This window comes from Balaenoptera ricei, chromosome 1 (genome assembly GCF_028023285.1).
Source record: "Balaenoptera ricei isolate mBalRic1 chromosome 1, mBalRic1.hap2, whole genome shotgun sequence".
NCBI lineage: Eukaryota > Metazoa > Chordata > Mammalia > Artiodactyla > Balaenopteridae > Balaenoptera > Balaenoptera ricei.
In genome coordinates, this window is record NC_082639.1 from 135625108 (window position 1) to 135644683 (window position 19576).

The following is a 19576-nucleotide window of genomic DNA, read 5'->3' on the forward strand; positions in this document are numbered from 1 at the left end:
AAGTGAGTTCAGAGAAGTGTTTGGTGAAGTGTCTCTTGTAGAATACTAAGTGAAAGGGAAGCTGACATAGCCTTAAAATCGTGAGTAAAACCCAGGTGTCTTGAAAGCTAAACTGGGAAATCTGGAGCCTAATAGATATATGGTGCCTAATAGATATATGTCGACTGCATGTACGCATGTGTCAATCATTCAATCCACAATAGGGAAAAGATTGTGCCAACAGGAAACGCGCCAGCTACAAATAAATCAAAATTCCTGGCTTTCCGTGACTCGTCCCATCTTTCTATTGGCTTCTGATGGGGAAACAAAGAAGAAAGAAGCCTTCAGTATTTAAATACTGCCAGTTCAGCGGTGAACTAGCACAGTGGTCACCGTCGGGATACAAGGAACTGGTAACGAGGACTGGCAGTCTTTGAAGGGACCTAAGCCCCCAACAAAGGGCGCATCTACTTCCTTATCCGCGCCGGAACCTCTTGACAGAGTACGTGGGTTCCAGAGGGAACGATTTAGAAACAGGACCACTTCCTGCTGCTGAAGTGGGGCGGAGGGTGCGGAGGAAATAGGCTCGAGGAGCGGCATCCTCCTTGCGTTACCCGAGGCAGAGAAGAGGCCAGAGAGGAGGCGGCGGGCGGAGGAGGCAAAGGAGCCTACTGCAGAGAAGAAAGTGTCGGAGCCGGTAGGTTAGCAGCCTTAGAGCAGGGGACAGTGGACAGCACCCAGGACTCGCTTTGCAAATCTGTGGTCCCAAGTTGCCGAGCTGCCCATTGGGTGAGGGCCGTGCGTCTCCCGCCGCCTGTCATTCGGCACCAGGAAGGGGCTGTTAGGGGACTGGGGCTGGGCCTTGCGGGCACCAGACTGCGCTCGAGCTGGCTGACAGCCCTACTCCGGAGCCAGGGAAGGCGCTGGGCCGTTCTGCCTGAGGGCGTGGGGTTCCGCACCCTGGACAACTTCCCTAGACAGGGGCTGGAATTTGCGGGGAAGGAAGTGGATATCGTGAGTCCCACTTAACCCTCGGGACCTAGCGAAATCTTGCCAAGTGGGTGGTGGACATTGTTTCGGGAATTGAGGGAAGGGCTTGTAAAGAGAATGTTAGTCTGGAGCCATAGTTTCTCTACCCTGTTCTATCTGCCCGGGCTATCGAAAGTGGAGTTGTTTGTTTTTAAAGGCAAGTGACTGCTCCTACTCCTGTCCCTTCGGGACAGCTTAACAGCTTTCAGATCCGTTGTTAAACCAGCGTGTTCCCTATCCGATCTATCATGTTAGTACTGCTCTGGGTATCTGGTGAATACTCTGTAGATATACTTGATAGGTCAAAGTTAAATGTCTCCAAAGCACTTTTTGAAGAGAGACAAGACTAACCTAGCAGTCGGGACTATTTAGCGCACTTACCCTCACATTCACATATAATCTTTTTAGCATTCAGAGTAAAGATGGTCATCTTAAAGGTACTAGGTAAGGGTTATGATTGTGCATCTGCAAAAGGCCTGTCGTGTAATAGGATATAAAATTCTTTATCACTGAACGAAATTATTGTATAGAGATTGTTATCGGAAAGATCAGAAATAGTTTTTAAGTTACTGCTTTTCTGTTGTCTTAGGTTCGGCTTTAGAGTGTGGTGAAGGGTACTTTTCATGTTGCATGGAAGGAAAGCCAATGCGCAGGTAGGCATTTAGGAAGAAAACCTTCGGTTTCACTAAATGCAATTCACATAATAATCCAGGGCTTCATTTAAAAAATTTTTAAACGCTTTCAAATCTTACCAAATTCTGCTTGTAACTAATGATTCTTGTTCTAAAATAAATCAAAAGTAGTATCAGGAATTAATAGCTTTTTAAATAGAGTAAGATATAAAACTTAAATTTATAAAGAGTGCTGTGAGTTTTATGTAGTTAACACTTCATTTTTCCTTTTTGCATGGTAATTTTTTGTGGTAATCACTAAGTGTACTGTGATACTATATGGGTTTATTATAGTCTTCAACCATAGAATGTAGAGGGTTCTGTTGCCATATAAGACTAATGATTGCTTATAATACACTGTACTGAATGTCTAATTATGGTTTTGGTTATTTCATTGATGTTCATTGATACATTTGTTCTATTAATTAAAATAGCTGCATTGCAGGGAAGTTTGTTTGAGGACTAAAAAAGTTATTGGACATAACTTAGTCCGTAGAAAAATAGAACGGTGTGTGGGAAAACATAGACAATTCTAACCCTAGAATTTAGAAATTTAGTAATGCTTTTTCTCAATCTGTTCCAACAAATAGGACTCAAATCCTTATTGAAAATCAGCCCACTTCTATTTCTTCATTTGTAAAACTCATTTCACATTTATTGAACTGTATTTAATCATTTTTGTTTAACATCAAAGATAAATAGCTCTTGTTACAGTGGAGGATTACCGGACTGAATGTCAATATTATGACATAGTATGAGTGTGTTTCGTGTTTGGTAATTGCAATCATTGTTGCTTTTGTTGTGGTCATCCATGTACAATGCTTGGTGTCAGTCTATTTATCTCTTGTAAAAATACAATACAGTGTGTGTGTGTGGAAAAAAAAGTGAAACAATTGTGAGTACAAAAAAAAAAAAAATACTGTGTAATTTTTATCCTGAGTATAAACAAAAGTTCTCTTAGAGTATCCATTTCAAAATGATACTGTAAATACAAGTAAGTTGAGGGCTAAGTTTATTGCCAATAAACACTTTCATTAAAAACAAAACAAAACAAAACAAAACAAAAGATAAATAGCTCTGGTAGACCCTTTTAAGAGAAGAAGCATTTTGTGATGGGGGTATGACTTAGAACCAGGAGCAAGAACCAGAATATAAATGTTTTTTCCAAATCAATTATTGATTTTTTTGATTGCCCTTGACCTGTTCACCTTCTCTGTGCCCCAGTTTACTTCTGTAATGTATCTGACCAGGATATTGGGAATTAATGAATGCTTGCAAGTGCTTTGAGATCGCCAGATGAAAAGATGTTATGGATATAACAAATACCATTATCTTATTTGTGTCTGACTCTAAAGTAGGAATAATATTTGACTGAAAGTACATGAAGAAATTAACAACACATATATTAAATGCTTCATCACTTCAACTTCTAACATGATTGCAAGAATCACTGATTGCTTGTCATCCTCAGCTGCCATAAATGTCGTATCTTACGTAATTGTTTAATATGAGCTTATTATTTTTTAAAAAGGGAAGGCACAGCATGAGAATGTTTTTGGTTTATCAGTAATTTCTGTATAAAATATTTGCTTAATCACTCATACCTACCCTTTTTTTTTTCTTGCTTTTTTTATATAATATTGCCAGTTGTTTAAACATGTTGGAGAATTCTGGTGCCGTTAATTGTTAAGTTACAGTTCTTTTTTTCATCACCATCACTTGGCCAGAGCCTGGCCTACCACTGCTCTCTGGTTTTACTTTTACCTGCTACCTATGTTAAGTCATGGTCACACTTCCCTACCCTTTCCTTATGGCTGTCATTCTTGCTGCTGCAACCCAGAAAGCAGTCTCTGGGAAGTAATGTTGGGTTTATACTTACCAGCTATTGGAGAAGCTTTGAATGAGAAATAACTGTTTATATTGAGATAATTTGAATACATGTTTGTTCTCACTACTAGAGTGTGAGCCCTTTGAGTGTCATATGTCTTCTGTATCTTTGTATCCCTGGCACCTAATGATCACTGAATAATTGTTTGAATGACTGAACAACTGAACAGTGTCTACAGACTTTTCCCATGAGGGGGGAAAAAACTATGAACAAGAAAAGATTGAAAATTGCTGTTAGGGTATTCCAATGCTTAATCATAAAGTTTTATGCAACTGATTGGCATTTTATTAGTAAAGCTTCATTGCATTCATTTATTTAACTACCTATTATGGGTAAATGCTACACAATTTAAAAGATAGGATATTCAATGAAAAGTAAGTCTCCCAATGCTGACCCTAGCTCCCAATTTTCCTCTCCAGAGGAACCACTTGAAAGCAGTTTCTTATGCATTCTTTCAGTATTGAAATACATATACAAGCATATATAGAATATCTCCCCTTTTTAAAAAACACTAATGTTTGCACATCATGCACAGTCTTCTGTATCTTTCTTTTTTCACTTCACACATTATCTTGTAGATATGACAAATACATAGACCCACCTTATTCTTTTTAATAGTTACATAGTATTTTATTATCTGTAGGTACCATAGTTAACCAGTCCCTTTGAGAGACATTTATTTCAAACGGTTTGCTGTTACAACCAGTTCTGCAGTGAATATCCTTGTATGTGGTTTTTGCCCAGTTGTGTAAGTATAGGATAAATTCTTAGATGTCAGATTGCCCAAAGAGTATGTGCATTTTAAGATTTTGGTTAATATTAACAAATTCCTCTCCTTAGAGATTATACCAGTCTGAAGTCTCACCAACAGTGTGCCCGTCTCCCAAGATACTATTTTTTAACCATTGATTTAATTTAGAGATACTAAAACATTTTGCAATGTAATTCTTCCATCTTTCCTTAAATATACAAATAGGAAACTGAGCCTGATTTTATTAGGAATTGGTTTATTCACTCACCAAACATTTATATAGTACTTGTTCTATGCCTGTATACTGTACATATACAGATGAAGTGATGGAAAGACATGTAAACAGATACCATAATACAACATGAACAGGACTTTTTTTTTTTTTTTTTTGGCTGCGTTGGGTCTTTGTTGCTGCACATGGGCTTTCTCTAGTTGCAGCGATCGGGGGCTACTCTTCATTGTGATGCGTGGGCTTCTCATTGCGGTGGCTTCTCTTGTTGCGCAGCACAGGCTGTAGGCGAGTGGGCTTCGGTAGTTGTGGTGCACGGGCTCAGTAGTTGTGGCTCTTGGGCTCTAGAGCACAGGCTCAGTAGTGTGGCACACAGGCTTAGTCGCTCCGCGGCATGTAGGATCATCCCAGACCAGGAGATCGAAACCGTGTCCCCTGCATTGGCAGGCGGATTCTTAACCACTGTGCCACCAGGGAAGTCCCATGAAAAGCATTTTAATAGAGATGTAAACCTCTGCTCTGTGGAGATGAGGAAAGCTTCACAGAGGTTGTGATATTTGAGCTGGATCTTTTAGAAAGGATAAGAATTTGCTTTCAAGAATGTACTTTAAAGGATAAGAATTAAAGAAGGGAGATAATAAAGCCACCATAAACAGAAGGAACAGCTGTGCCAAAAACAAAAACGAAAACACAAAAAGACACCAAAACCTGGAAGTGTATAAGATGTATGGAATGGTAAGTATGTCTGCAGTGTAGAGTATATGAGGGAGGAAGAAGGGGAAACAAGGGGAAAAAATCATGGAAAATGAGGCTACAACCATGGGAAAGAGTTCAACTTTACCCTTTAGGTATTTAAGAGCCAATGGATGTTGTTATACAAATCAGATTTGGTTTTGGGGCTGATATTTAAGAAGATAGGATGTAGACCAGAAAGAGGGAAGAAATAATGGCAAAAAAAATACTAATTTAAAGGAGTTGTAGTAGTTTAGATGAAAGCTGATGAGGACCTGAAGTAGATCTATGGCAGTGGGGACTGAGAGAAGAGGATGGAATTAAGAGTTTAATAGTAAAATCAAAAGGATTTGGTGAATATAGAGTGAGGCAAAGGTAACGATATAAATGACTCCAAAGATCTTAGCTTGGGAAACTAGGTGCTGCCATAATGAGATCAAAAATACAGGAAGAGGAACAGGTTTTACTAAGCCAAGAATAGATTCTCTTTTGTATTCTTTAAGATTATTATGTCTAGGAAACAGCCAGGTAGAGATAGCCAGCGTGTAATTGGAATATGGATCTGGGGCAGAAGAATGGTTTGGGCTGGAGAGAAAAAAAAATTGTGAGTCATCAGTATGCAGAAAATTCTTGAAGTTGTAGGTGTGAATGAGGGTAGAACAGAAAAGGAGGATGCCAAAAGCAAAATCCTAGGGAGTACCAGGGGTGTTTAAGGTGGGGCCTAAGATGAAAACCCATTGAAGATTCATAAATGGGTAAGAAGCTTTAGGTTCTTTGGGTATTGTTTTATTTAATTGTATCTAGAGATTTTATTGATAACGTTCACTCACGGTGAAGATCACAGATGAGCTCCTTGCGTTCAACATCAAAAGACAAATCCCATTCACATCTCTTGTCTTTAGAATTTCCAGTTTATTCTAGTTAGTCTAAAATGTATGCTTTAAAATAGTAGTATAAGGGGACTTCCCTAGTGGCGCAGTGATTACGAATCCAGGTGCCAATGCAGGGGACACGGGTTCGATCCCTGGTCTGGGAAGATCTCACATGCCATGGAGCAACTAAGCCCGTGTGCCACAACTACCGAACCCACATGCTGCAACTACTGAAGCCCATGTGCCTAGAGCCTGTGCTCTGCAACAAGAGAAGCCACCACAATGAGAAGCCCACACACCGCAACGAAGAGTAGCTCCCGCTTGCTGCAACTAGAGAAGGCCCGTGCGCAGCCATGAAGACCCAACTCAGCCAAAAAATTAATTAATTAATTTTAAAAAATAGTAATATAAGATACACCTGCTTGATTTGGCTCTTTCTTGGTGTGCCATGCCAAGTTGGCTTACTCAACACCTCTCCTTTCTTTCCTCCTCCTACTATATAGACACAGGAAAAAAAATATTATACTTGATATCTTTAATATTCTTTGCATTTTGGGTTGGCTATGTAACACAGTGCTGCCAATGAAATGTCAGTGGAAGTTGCTGAGAGGTATCCTAGGGAGACTTGCTTTCCTGACATAAAGGGAGACCAGCTTGTTTGCATGGCCAATTGCCCTTTCTCCATCTTACCTTTATTGCTGGGCCAAGGCACCCAATGCTGACCCTCATTTCATCCAATAAACAGTGATGCCTTAAGGCTGAAGTATTCATGACCTACTTTCAGATTAAGGAATTAACTGCCTGGCTTTCTGGTATGGTAGGGAATGTACTGCCTAGTGGATGCTCTTCTAATAAGCCTCACTGGCACTTTGAGATGTTATTTCTGTTTTAAGGATTTGTATGCTCAGATCTCTAGCTCTCCCTATTCATGTGTGCTTAGGACTTTAAATGAGGGTCAACTCAGCTGAATCTTTTAAGAGCAGGCTGCTAATTTCCAAATTAAAACAAATGTTTGAAGTATAAAGGGAGAGATGCAATTCCAAGCTAAGGAAAGATTCTGCAGGTCTTTGGACTAAGAGATAAAACTTGATTATAAATGCTTTAGAAGGCTATGTTTTTCTAAACGTTTTATTGTGCTTGATTTCAAATTATCATAGCCACTTATAGAAAATGACTCTTTCCTCAATTAAGACTATTACTTTTGAAGTAGATCTGAGGAACGAGTGCCATGATAGCTATGAAATTTAAGTTGACTCAAATATTTTAGATATGTAGAAATGCTGTTATTAAATGTACTTAAGGAGGTACTAAAGTTGTAGCATTCCCTTAGTAAACACGAAGAATATTTAAGATATTTTATTTGTTCTTTGGTTTATGTTTCCTACATGCATGACTTGATTTTTCTATCATTCGAGATATCAATATTCATGGGAATGACCCATCCATTTATCTAGCCTGCATTTCCTTGACCTCCTAAATTCTTGGGACTTTTACCTTCACTCACTTCAAAAATTCATTTCCTACTATCACTCAGAAAATCTCTCTCTGAAACCGTTTTAAGTCCTAATAACTTGTTTTCTGACCATAACCTCTTGAATGCCCATTCCAGCTGCTCTTTGACCTAATCATAATCAACATGCTTTTGTCTCTTGTGTTTTTACACAGTTTACTCCTGCAACCACTTCAACCATTTTCTAGCCACCACTCACTCAACTCCCGAGTTTGTCCATGGCATTTACCCATTCTAGATTAAGGCAGGCATTTATATTCTGTAATTTGGGCTGTTGATTACTGCTGGATAAAACCAGCCACAGGGAATTCATGCTACTGTATTCAGAGTCTTTAATATCATTCGGGCCAGCAGTGTCATCCAACAGTATTTCTGAGTCCCTAATCAATGCTTACTCATTCTCCACAGTAGCTATTTCACATCCTTATCCATTCTTCTCATAATCCTCTTAACACTCCTTTCAGTGGCAGCAAGTGACCTGCTCCCCCAACTTCCAACTTCACAGAAAAAAGAGGCCATCAGGTATGAACTTCCTCAAGCTCCTGACACCTCCTTACCCAAAAATAAATGTATCTGTTTCCACACTATGTTTCTTCCCACTGCCTTACTCTGACCTCTTATGGTGAGCCCTTCTTCCTTTTGTCTAAGATCCATTCTTCTGTATTTTGTTTCTAAATACTCCCACTTTTCAAGAATTTGCTCCATCATTTATTCTCTCCCTCTTTGCATATATTTTAAAACTTCTCCCTCCTTCTGGTTCTTTGCATCAATATATAATCACTTTCCAGTTATTACTCTCTTTAAACAGACATAGTAGTTTGTCTCTTTTCACAACCAAGCTTCTTTCTAGAAATACTGTATACCCACTGTCTCTGTCTTCACCTTCATTGATGACTGCCATTGACTACCTCAGGTTTTTACTGAAAGTTTAGGGATAATGAAGGAGGCCATAAAGGTTTGGCCATTCATTATTTTCTCACTGGCTGTTTCTCTCCTTAAATCACAACCTGCCACCAGTTTTAATCAGTCTCTGTTTCTTTTCCTTTCTAATTCTCTTTCTCCCCCTGAAACTTTCTCCCTTTGAAATTACTGTTACTTTATTATACTGAGTAGTTTAGTTCTCTTTGTTACAATCTTGCTACCTCTAGAACAGAGGTTAAAAAACAAAATCCTCATATATCTTATAGGTAGTTCATATAAGTGCATGGCATAGTTTCACATAAGAAAGAGTGGTGGGGACTGTGGTGAACTAAGATTCCAAGCCCTCCTAATGATATTCAAATTCAATTTAAATTTCAAAACAAACCAAAAAATACTGCAGACGAAGTACATCTAATGGTCTTTATCATCCCAAGGGGCCCTCACCTTGCGTTTTATATTTAAAAGGCCCAAATAGGGCTTCCCTGGTGGCGCAGTGGTTGAGAATCTGCCTGCTAATGCAGGGGACACGGGTTCGAGCCCTGGTCTGGGAAGATCCCACATGCCACGGAGTAGCTGGGCCCGTGAGCCACAACTACTGAGCCTGCGCGTCTGGAGCCTGTGCCCCGCAACGGGAGGGGCCACGATAGTGAAAGGCCCGCGCACCGCGATGAAGAGCGGTCCCCGCACCGCGATGAAGAGTGGCCCCCGCTTGCCGCAACTGGAGAAAGCCCTCGCACGAACCGAAGACCCAACACAGCCAAAAAATAAATAAATAAATAAATAAAGTAGTTATAAAAAAAATTTTAAAAAAAAATAAATAAATAATGTCTCTCCAGTGTTTCAAAATAATATCCACAGAGTTAGTGTTAAATACTATAAAAAAAAAAAAAAAAAAAAAAAAAAAAAAAAAAAATAAAAGGCCCAAATAGATGTTTTCTTAAAAGCACCATCTGTCTCTGAAATAAACATTGCCCTTTCCCACAGAATGTGAAAGAATAATTGAAAAAAATTTTAATAGCAGCTTTTTCCTTCCAATTATATGTAGAAATTCAAATGTAGTAATTAGTTTTTTTTGGTTTTTTTTTTTTTAGCTACGTCGGGTCTTCGTTGTGGCACGCCGGCTTCTCTCTAGTTGTGGAATGCAGGTTTTCTCTCTACTTGTGGTGTGTGGGCTCCAGGGCATGTGGGCTCTGTAGGTTGCGGCCCCCGGGCTCTCTTGTTGAGGTGTGAGAGCTCAGTAGTTGTGGCGCGTGGGCTTAGTTGCACCGCGGCATATGGAATCTTTGTTCCCCGACCAGGGATCGAACCCGGGTCCCCTGCATTGGAAGGCAGATTCTTTACCACTGGACCACCAGGGAAGTCCCTACAGTTTCTTAAAATGATTTCATACATAATGTCTGATTTTTTAGATTTATTGACATTTTGGTAAATGTGAATCCTTCTTGTTTTATTTCATTTTGTATGTTTGACAAGACTTCGCTCTTACTTTTTTTCTTTCCGTTATAGCTACATTTTGAATCATTACTTTCTCCATGTTGTTATTTCCTTTCAACTTAGGTCAACATAGTCTCTTTGTAAAAACCAATATTTTCCGCTAATAAAGAAATTTTATTTATTGGTCAAATTTATTAGCCAGTTATTATATTAGTCAAACTTTAATTTGTGTTAAAATAACCTGCTTGCTAAATGCAGACTCTGGAACTACACCCCCAGAGATATTGATTCTCTAGCCCCTCTTAAGAATCTGTGCTTTTACCAAGCACCCCCGCATAGCTGGTGTTAGAGAAACAGTGTTTTAAAACTTAATGTAACAGCCTAACAGGAACTGGGCAGTCAGCCATGAAGAAAGAGTATCTAGTCTTCTAACAACATTTTTACTTCATTTGAAAGAAAAGGCACAAATTCAAACCATAATTCTAAATCTATCAGTACCATATTTAGAAAATCTGATAATAATGGAGCAAGAACCTCTATATACAGGAGTAGTTGGCCAGTCAAAGCAAGGGCAATTTTCTGTATTAAAGTTGGTTAGTAAATTTAGAACATGTGGCTAATTTTACTGTTTCACATTTTAACTACTGTGTTTTTGGTATCAGAAAGTTTGGGGCTGAAAGTAACATAAAGTTTCTTGACTCAAACTGGCTTAATCGATATGGACATCTTTTATTTACATAACGAGAAGGCCATAGGTAGTGTGAGCTCCAGGGCTGGTCAATGCATGGCCTGATAGTACCTTCTTGGACCCAAGTTCTCTCTGTGTCTCCAGTGTAGCCTCTTCCCTATCAGCTTCATCTTGACCTAAAATTGCAAGAGAATTTGGGATTCATCCTTAAAGCTGGGGACATGGTCAGCTTCCTGTGAAGTACATGGCTGGTAGAAAGAAGTAAGATTTTGTTAAGGTTTGAGAGAGTTGATGGTAAAATATGCCATTAATAGACTTTATCTTGAAGTTATGTTTTGCATAAGCACTTAATGAATACAAAATCTGCTAAACTGATTGGCAGATTTTATACCCTTTTGGTTTTAGAAAGACTGATTCTTTCCTAGAATTGGCAGTCCTTCTCCCCCCTTTTTTTTCACATCTTTATTGGAGTATAATTGCTTTACAATGGTGTGTTAGTTTCTGCTTTATAACAAAGTGAATCAGCTATACATATACATATATCCCCATGTCTCCTCCCTCTTGGTGCTGGGAAAACTGGACAGCTACATGTAAAAGAATGAAATTAGAACACTCCCTAACACCGTACACAAAAATAAACTCCAAATGAATTAAAGACCTAAATGTAAGACCAGACACTATAAAACTCTTAGAGGAAAACAGAGGAAGAACACTCTATGACATAAATCACAGCAAGATCCTTTTTGACCCACCTCCTAGAGAAATGGAAATAAAAACAAAAATAAACAAATGGGACCTAATGAAACTTAAAAGCTTTTGCACAGCAAAGGAAAACATAAACAACATGAAAAGACAACGCTCACAATGGGAGAAAATATTTGCAAATGAAGCAATTGGCAGTCCTTTTGTGGGAGAAGGCAAAAGCTCTATTTGGTCTCCTTAGTTTGTTAACTGTGGATAGAGTCCAGAATAATCCTTCCACTTAGCTCCTTCAGCCTTAAAACATATGTAAATTAGTCTTGGAAATTAAGTTAATAAAAATGTTATTTGAGTTCAATTTCTTTATGTATATATTATATTTTATATATATATATATATATATTTGTAATGTCGTTAGTTCACTATTGGGATAGAAAAGCAAATAATTTCAGATCCTCTGGTTTCTCCAGATGAATTTTCACTTGGACAATCAGGCTTGCTCCCCCAAGCCTTTAATTAAAAGCTTTCCTAATCAAAAAAAAAAAAAAAAAAAACACACACACAAAAAACAAAAACAAGAAAGCAAATGAACTTATTTACAAAATAGAAATTGACTCACAAACATAGAAAGCAAACTTACAGTTACCAAAGCAGATAGTGGAGGGGGGGGTTATAAATTAGGAGTTTAAGATTAACATATACACAGGATAAAATAGATAAACAATAAGGACATACTGTATAGCACAGGGAAATATATTCAATATCTTGTAATAACCTATAATGGGAAACAATCTGAAAAAGAACATATATATATATATATATGTATACATATATGTATGTATAACTGAATCACTTTGCTCTACACCTGAAACTAACAACATTGTAAATTAACCATACTTCAATTTTTAAAAAGTGGTTAAAAAAAATAGCTTTCCTAGGGTTCTTTCCTCTTGCTGGGGAGCAGTTCACACTTTAGTTTACCACCCCACCCCTCAAATCATTAGAGTACTTAATCCATCAGACTCCAAACAAAGAAGTTGTGAATATAGATGTGACAAGGTATGAACACAACCTATTTCTGGGACACTTACTATAACTTCCCCTCAAAGATGCCCAGAAAAATGTACTGGGATGTATGGGGTGAGGTGGTGGGGGGAGAAAAAACAAACCATTTCTGCCAGTAGAACCCTTTGGATGTGATGAGACTGTTGGAGGATGTGGGCTTAGATTTTTTTTAAGTAAACATTTACAAAAACAAATAGCAGAACCACAGAAGAAATAACTTAATGTATAGAATTAAATATAACGTCTAGAATTAAATTGCTAGAATTAAATACAACTTCTCAGAAGATTTTAAATGAGGCACCCCTTATAGTCTCGGTGATCCTTGTTCTTGCTCCTTCTTATTCTCCTAAAAGAGCAGCGTAGTCCAGCCATGTGGCAGCGTGCTTGCTTTTTCTCCCTTCTAAGAACAACAACCACGTAAACCAGATTGCCAGGATCATTTCCGTTTCAAATGCTCCATCTAGTTGACCAAAACAGTTCAGGATAAAGCACTGACTTTGGAGTCAGAGGACCTACATTCAGACAAATCCCAACACTGTCATTTTCCTTGTGAGGTAAGTGTAATTATCCCCACAATTACAAATGATGAACTTGAGGATCAGAGAAGTTAAGTAATTTGCCCAAGATTATACCTAGTAAATGATGCAGCTAAGGTTTGAATCTATGTTTGCCTGGCTACAAACTGGGCATTCTTTCAAGAGAACCAGACAAGAAAGTTTGGAGGGTATAGTTTATTTTGGCAGGAAGAAAAGCTGAATTTATTTGACAGCTATTTAATGAGCACTGGATCCACATGTTGAAGGATAGCATTGAGTAAAAGAGAACAGAGGCCTTGTTTTCATGGAGCTTATGTTCTGGTTGGGAGAGAAAGCCAATACATTATATCAGGAGGTAATTATTTAAGAAGAAAAATTAAGCACAGTAAAGGGTATAGGGTAGTAGAAGTAAGAGGTGCTGTTTCGTATAAGGTGGTCTGATAAGTTGACATTTGAACAGAAATCTGAAAGAAATAAGGGAATGAGCTCTGCAGATATTTGGGGAAGAACCTTTCAGGAAGAAGGATTAAGGCTCTGAAGCAAGAGAGGGCTTGGCATGTCCCAGAAATAGCAAGGAAGTCTGTGTGACTAGAGAACCATGAGTAAGGGGAAAGTGGGAGATGAATTCAGAGAGTTAGCCAGGGGAGGAGTCATATAGAAGTTCGTAAACTCTATAGGCTTTGTTTTTTGCTACTGATATGAGTGTTTAAAGGATTTTGAGCAGAGGAATGGTATAGTCTGACTTTTCTAAAGGATCATTTTGATTGTTTAGAGAAGAGAATATAAATCAGCAAAGGTGGAAGCAAGCAGACCACTTATGAGGCTATTATCATATAAAGAAGTGTGAGGATACCCTGAATTAGGGTGGGACTAGTGGAAAGGTAGAGAAATGGTTGGATTCTAGGTATTATTTGGAGGTAGAATGACAGAATTTGCTGATGGATTGGGTTTGAGGGTATGTGGAAGGGAAGGGGCTCCAAGATTATTGGCCTGGGACTTCCCTAGTGGCTCAGTGGTTAAGAATCTGCCTGTCAATGCAGGGGACACAGGTTCGAGCCCTGGTCCGGGAAGATCCCACATGCTGCGGAGCAACTAAGCCTGCAGACCACAACTACTGAGACCATGTGCCACAACTACTGAAGCCCGCGTGCCTAGAGCCTGTGCTCCGCAACAAAGAGTGGCCCCCGCTCGACACAACTAGAGAAAGCCTATGTGCAGCAACGAAGACCCAATGCAGCCAAAAATAAATTAATCAATTAATTAATTTTTTTAAAAAAAGATTTTTGGCCTGAGCAGCTGGAACAATGAAACTGCCTTTTACTGATCTGGGGAAGACTAGAGGAGAGACATATACTTGTACAAAAGTAGAGAGTCAAGGAATCAGTTTTAGATATATCATTAAGATAAATTGAGTTTGAGTGATGGTGGGACATTCGTATGGATCCAAATTCGGGATTTATCCAGGTAGGAGTTAAGAATCCTTTAGCCATTCACATATGGGTGATGGGAACCATGAGATTAAATGCACTTCCCCAAGAATGTGTATAGAGAGAAGATAAAACAGAACTTTTGAGAATGACCACATTTAAGAGAATTCCTTCCAAGTTTGCAAACCAGACAGTTGATAAGAATAGAGAAATTACCGATTCTTGAAAGTCAGAATCTATACAATCTAATACAATCGTAAGTGTTTTTATTTGCATACTGTTTTTTTTTTAAAAAAAAAAGTAGATATGTAGAAATTAGCTTCCATATTGTACTTAGGTGAAATAAAAAATTGTTTATGTCTGAGTTCAACAGTACCATCTGTGTACATAATTAAGGTCACAACAAAAACTCTTTAATTTCAACATACAATGTCAGTATTATAATGGAAAATTTTTAAATGGTCTTGTCTTTAATGGTGGTTCTTTTTTAAAGCTTGAGTGTACCACTATTAACCACGTGATTTATTATTTCAGCATCTACTACAAACAAGAGACCATTAAATACTGTGGCTAAAAGCTTTTTTGCTTGTTTACATGGGTGGTAAAAATTATCCTTTAACTGCTCAGTTTTACGTTTCAGTTTTAAATTGTCAAGCATAAACAGTGCTGTTTCTACCAGATGTCAGGAATTATGAACAGTTTGTACTATAGAATACAGTTACCTGTAGGCTGAGGCCAAGCATAGAAATATTGAATTTATAAGTACTTGGGAAAAACAGGTTGCTGCTGAAGAAAGGAAGAGCTAAGTGTAGTTTCTTCTTCCTAAAATGCCCTTTTAGATTCTCCTCTCCTTCCCTGGGGATTCTGTCAACACTCTAGTGTTTTATTATACTGTCGGTTTTGTCAGTGCTACAACTTTAGGGGTAGTAAACTGATACTGTCTCTTGCAGGCCAGTATTAGACTATCTCAGTACAGTCATAGATGATTAGTTTCTGAGACTCATATGAGTCAGAAGACTGCTTAGTAAGTAGAGGATCAGAAACAGAAGTATAACGATCTGAAGCATGTGTGTAGGATATTTCACCTAAGCTCTGGAAAAACGCAATGTAATATTCCTACTTCACACACAAAAAAATACATACCTTTGTAATAACCTGATAGCTTATGCCAGTCAGGTCTATGTTCCAGTATAAACAAATAACTATAGATTTTGCCTTTCTGAACCACATTTTTTATCCTGGTTGCCCCCTTTCTGGCTATTCATGTGTTTCTCCTTCTAGATAATTAGGTTCCCCGATTGCCTCTTTATATTTCTTTGAATTTTCCTCAGTCCATAGCAAAATGCTTTGTAAAATATAAGAACTAGTAAATATTTGTTAAAAGCATAGTTATCATCTTAATTGAGGGGCATAGATTCTCTTTTTTCTCCATGTTGATAGATACAGTGTGATGATTATGAAAACCCAAATATCTTAGTTCTAATTATTTGTCAATAATTTAAGTTTGTGGCATTTACCTAGTAAGTTAGCACCTGAATTTCTACATACAAAATACATGTGAAATGCAGGAATGAGCTTCTAAAAATATTCCCATCTTCTCTTCTCTCTCCCACCCCCATCTCTGTAGGTGTACCAACATTCGACCAGGAGAGACTGGAATGGATGTAACAAGCCGCTGCACCCTTGGAGACCCCAACAAACTGCCAGAAGGGGTTCCCCAACCTGCCCGCATGCCCTATATCTCAGACAAGCACCCTCGACAAACCTTGGAAGTGATTAACCTTCTGAGAAAGCACCGGGAGCTGTGCGATGTGGTGCTAGTTGTGGGCGCTAAGAAGATATATGCCCATCGAGTCATTTTGTCAGCCTGTAGTCCCTACTTCCGAGCTATGTTTACAGGAGAATTGGCAGAGAGCCGTCAGACGGAAGTTGTGATCCGAGACATAGATGAGAGGGCTATGGAACTACTGATAGACTTTGCATATACCTCCCAGATAACTGTGGAAGAGGGCAATGTTCAGACCCTTCTGCCAGCTGCTTGCCTCCTTCAGCTGGCAGAAATACAGGAAGCCTGTTGTGAATTCTTAAAGAGACAGTTAGATCCTTCTAACTGCCTGGGCATTCGGGCTTTTGCTGACACACATTCATGTCGTGAGTTGCTAAGGATAGCAGACAAGTTCACTCAACATAACTTTCAAGAGGTGAGTTGTACTTGGTGGTTTGATGCATTCACAATGTATTTGTCAGGAGAACAATATGGGTTCACTATTCTGCTAACATATACCTGTTAGGTATTTACTGCTAATTCTAACTCATAATATCAAAGAAATGTTATAAATACTAAGCCTGGTTTTCATTTTAGAGGACAATTTTGTGTTCTGTTAGCAAAACTAAAGTTTTCAGGGATTGATTTCCCTAGACATATTCATAAAAGGCTAATTTATAAGCCAGAATACAGTTTATTACTGATAGGATACTTGGTATTGGTCATTTTTATAAAGCACTTCCTTCCTGATTATATGATTGTTCAGCAGAATAAATTGTAGATTAGAGATTATTTGAACTAATAATCAGAAAAATGAAATTGGATGTTATTAGAAGGATTTTTTTATTAAACCTGTTATTTTTCATTTATTCATTCATTTAATAAGTATTTGTAAAGCTACTATACTTCAGCCACTGTGCTTGGGAACAAAGGCTACAGTAATGAACAAGATGCCTAGGGTGTCTGTTCTAGTGGAAATTATAATCTAGCAGGGAAGATAGCCATTGAATTCATAATTACATAAGTAAATAATTACAGTTAATGGGTGCTACAGAGAAGAAGCCCTGGATGATTTAATAGTGTATTACAGAGAGATTTAACTTTGGTTCTGGAACAGTTCATACAAAATTCTGAAACATGAAGCGTAACAAGTTCAAGGAACTGAAAGAAACCCAGTGAGATCCAGAGGGCAAAAGGGAGGATGTAACATAATGATTTTACAGAAAGAATAGAGCCAGATCACAATGGAGTTAATAGACCATGTTAAGAATTTGAAATGTAATCTTAAGACCAATAGAAAACCATTAAAAGGGCTTTCCTGGTGGTGCAGTGGTTAAGAATTCGCCTGCCAATGCAGGAGACATGGGTTCGAGCCCTGGTCTGGGAAGATCCCACATGCTGTGGAGCAACTAAGCCTGTGCACCACAACTACTTAACCTGTGCTCTAGAGCCCTGAGCCACAACTACTGAAGCCCGCACGCCTAGAGCCCATGCTCTGCAACAAGAGAAGCCACTGCAGTGAGAAACCTGAACACCACATGAAGAGTAACCCCTGCTCGCCGCAACTAGAGAAAGCCCATGCACAGCAACGAAGACCCAACACAGCCAAAAATAAATAAATAAATAAATTTATTTAAAAAAAGAAAAGAAAACCATTAAAGGGTTTTAAGCAAAGGAAAGACATGGTTCATTTTATTCCTTAATACCACTCTTCTGTCCAACAGGATAACTTCCAATGGATCAAAGATTTAAAAAATACAAAGTGAAACCATGAAAATAGTAGCAGATGATATGAAGCAATTCCTTTATAATCTTGAAATGAAGAAGGCCTTTGTAATTGACTAACCCAGAAAGCATAGAAGAAAATATTGATAGATTTAACTATATAAAAATTAAAAATTTCTGCATGGTAAAACAAAACAATATCAAGACAAAAATCAAAGACAAACTGGGGGAAAATATTTTCAATTCATATTACAGACGATATATCCTTAATACATCAAGAGCTCCTATTGGTCAATAACCTAGACCAGTGACCTAACAGAAAAATGGGCAGTAAACAAGAAGTTCAGATTGCCCTTAAACATATGAAAATCTGCTCAAGTTTGTTCATAATAACTGAAAAACGAATTAAAACTATACCACAGTACTATTTTTTATCTATCAGATTACAAATTTGTAATCTATCAGATTGCAAGTATCCAGAAGTTTGATTACACACCCTGTTGACAAGACCATGGAGAAATATCTACACTGCTAGTGTAAGTATAAATTGATATAACCCCTCTGTAAGGAAATTGGGCAGTATATCAAAATTACACACTTTTTGTTCACACTCTTTGACTCGGCAATCTCATTTCTGGGAATCTGTACTAGAAATGAAATGGAGAGGGGAACAATTTGAGGAGGTAAAATCATGGGTTCCATTTTAGATATATTCAGTTTGAAATACCTGTGAGATAGCTAAATAGAGACACTGAGCAGCTCACTGTTTATATGCATCTGTATCTTAGAAAAGAGGTTAGGCTGAGATTAAAATTTAGGAGTCATCAACATAGTAATGAAGTCATAATAATTAAACTATGGCTTAACCCTTTTTAGGCAGGATATAACCCTGAAGCCATAAAAGAAAATTGATATATTTGTATATAAATTTAAAACTTTTTTATATTTTATATAAATATAAAACTTTTTTACAAAAAGCACCATAAACAAGGTTAAAAGAATCAACGCCAATGAGATCACCTAGTAGGAAGAGAGAAGAGAAAAGCCCTAAAATTTTTCCAAATATTGAAGGATGATTAGTGAAAAAGCAACTGACAAAGGAAGCTGGGAATAACTAGCGTAGAGAAAGGAGGAAAACCAGCAACGTGGGGGTCATGAAATGCAAAGGAAGGGATTGATTAAGGAGGATACACACACACACACACACATACACACACACACACACACATACATACAGTTGGCTTTCCATATTTGCTGGTTCTGCATTCACAGATTCAACCAACTGTGGATCAAAAATTTGAAAAAAAATTCCATAAAGTTCCCAAAGATAATGTTTGAATTTGTCAGGTGCTGGCAACTATTTACATAACATTTACATTGTATTAGGTATTATAAGTTAACCTAGAGATGATTTAAAGTATATGGGAGGATTGTGTAGGTTATTATGCAAATACTGTGCCATTTTATATGAGTCTTGAGCATCCATGAATTTTGGTATCCTGGGGGCACAGGGGAGTGGGGTGGAGGGCAATCCTGGAACCAATCCTCCTCAGATACCAATGGATAACTATTTATGCTGGAACAGCCAGGTAGTTTCCAAAATTTAATATTAGAATCATTGGCTTTAAGAAATATTAAAACAGGGGCTTCCCTGG

General features: G+C 38.0%; 1 protein-coding gene across 3 annotated transcripts in view; it reads left to right on the forward strand.

Moving 5' to 3' along the window:
- The first annotated feature begins 546 nt into the window (after positions 1-546).
- KLHL20 (kelch like family member 20) overlaps positions 547-19576 on the forward strand; it is an 87701-nt gene continuing 68671 nt past the window's right edge. The window contains exons 1-4 of one of the 3 annotated variants that reach the window (XM_059936564.1): positions 657-676; positions 1598-1661; positions 8126-8183; positions 16059-16632. In XM_059936564.1, coding sequence (XP_059792547.1) covers positions 16090-16632 — 543 coding nt within the window. In that variant the 5' untranslated portion in view covers positions 657-676; positions 1598-1661; positions 8126-8183; positions 16059-16089. Of the gene's footprint in view, positions 677-1597; positions 1662-8125; positions 8184-16058; positions 16633-19576 lie in introns of all 3 variants that reach the window. The other 2 variants (XM_059936544.1, XM_059936554.1) reach the window with 2 other exon arrangements.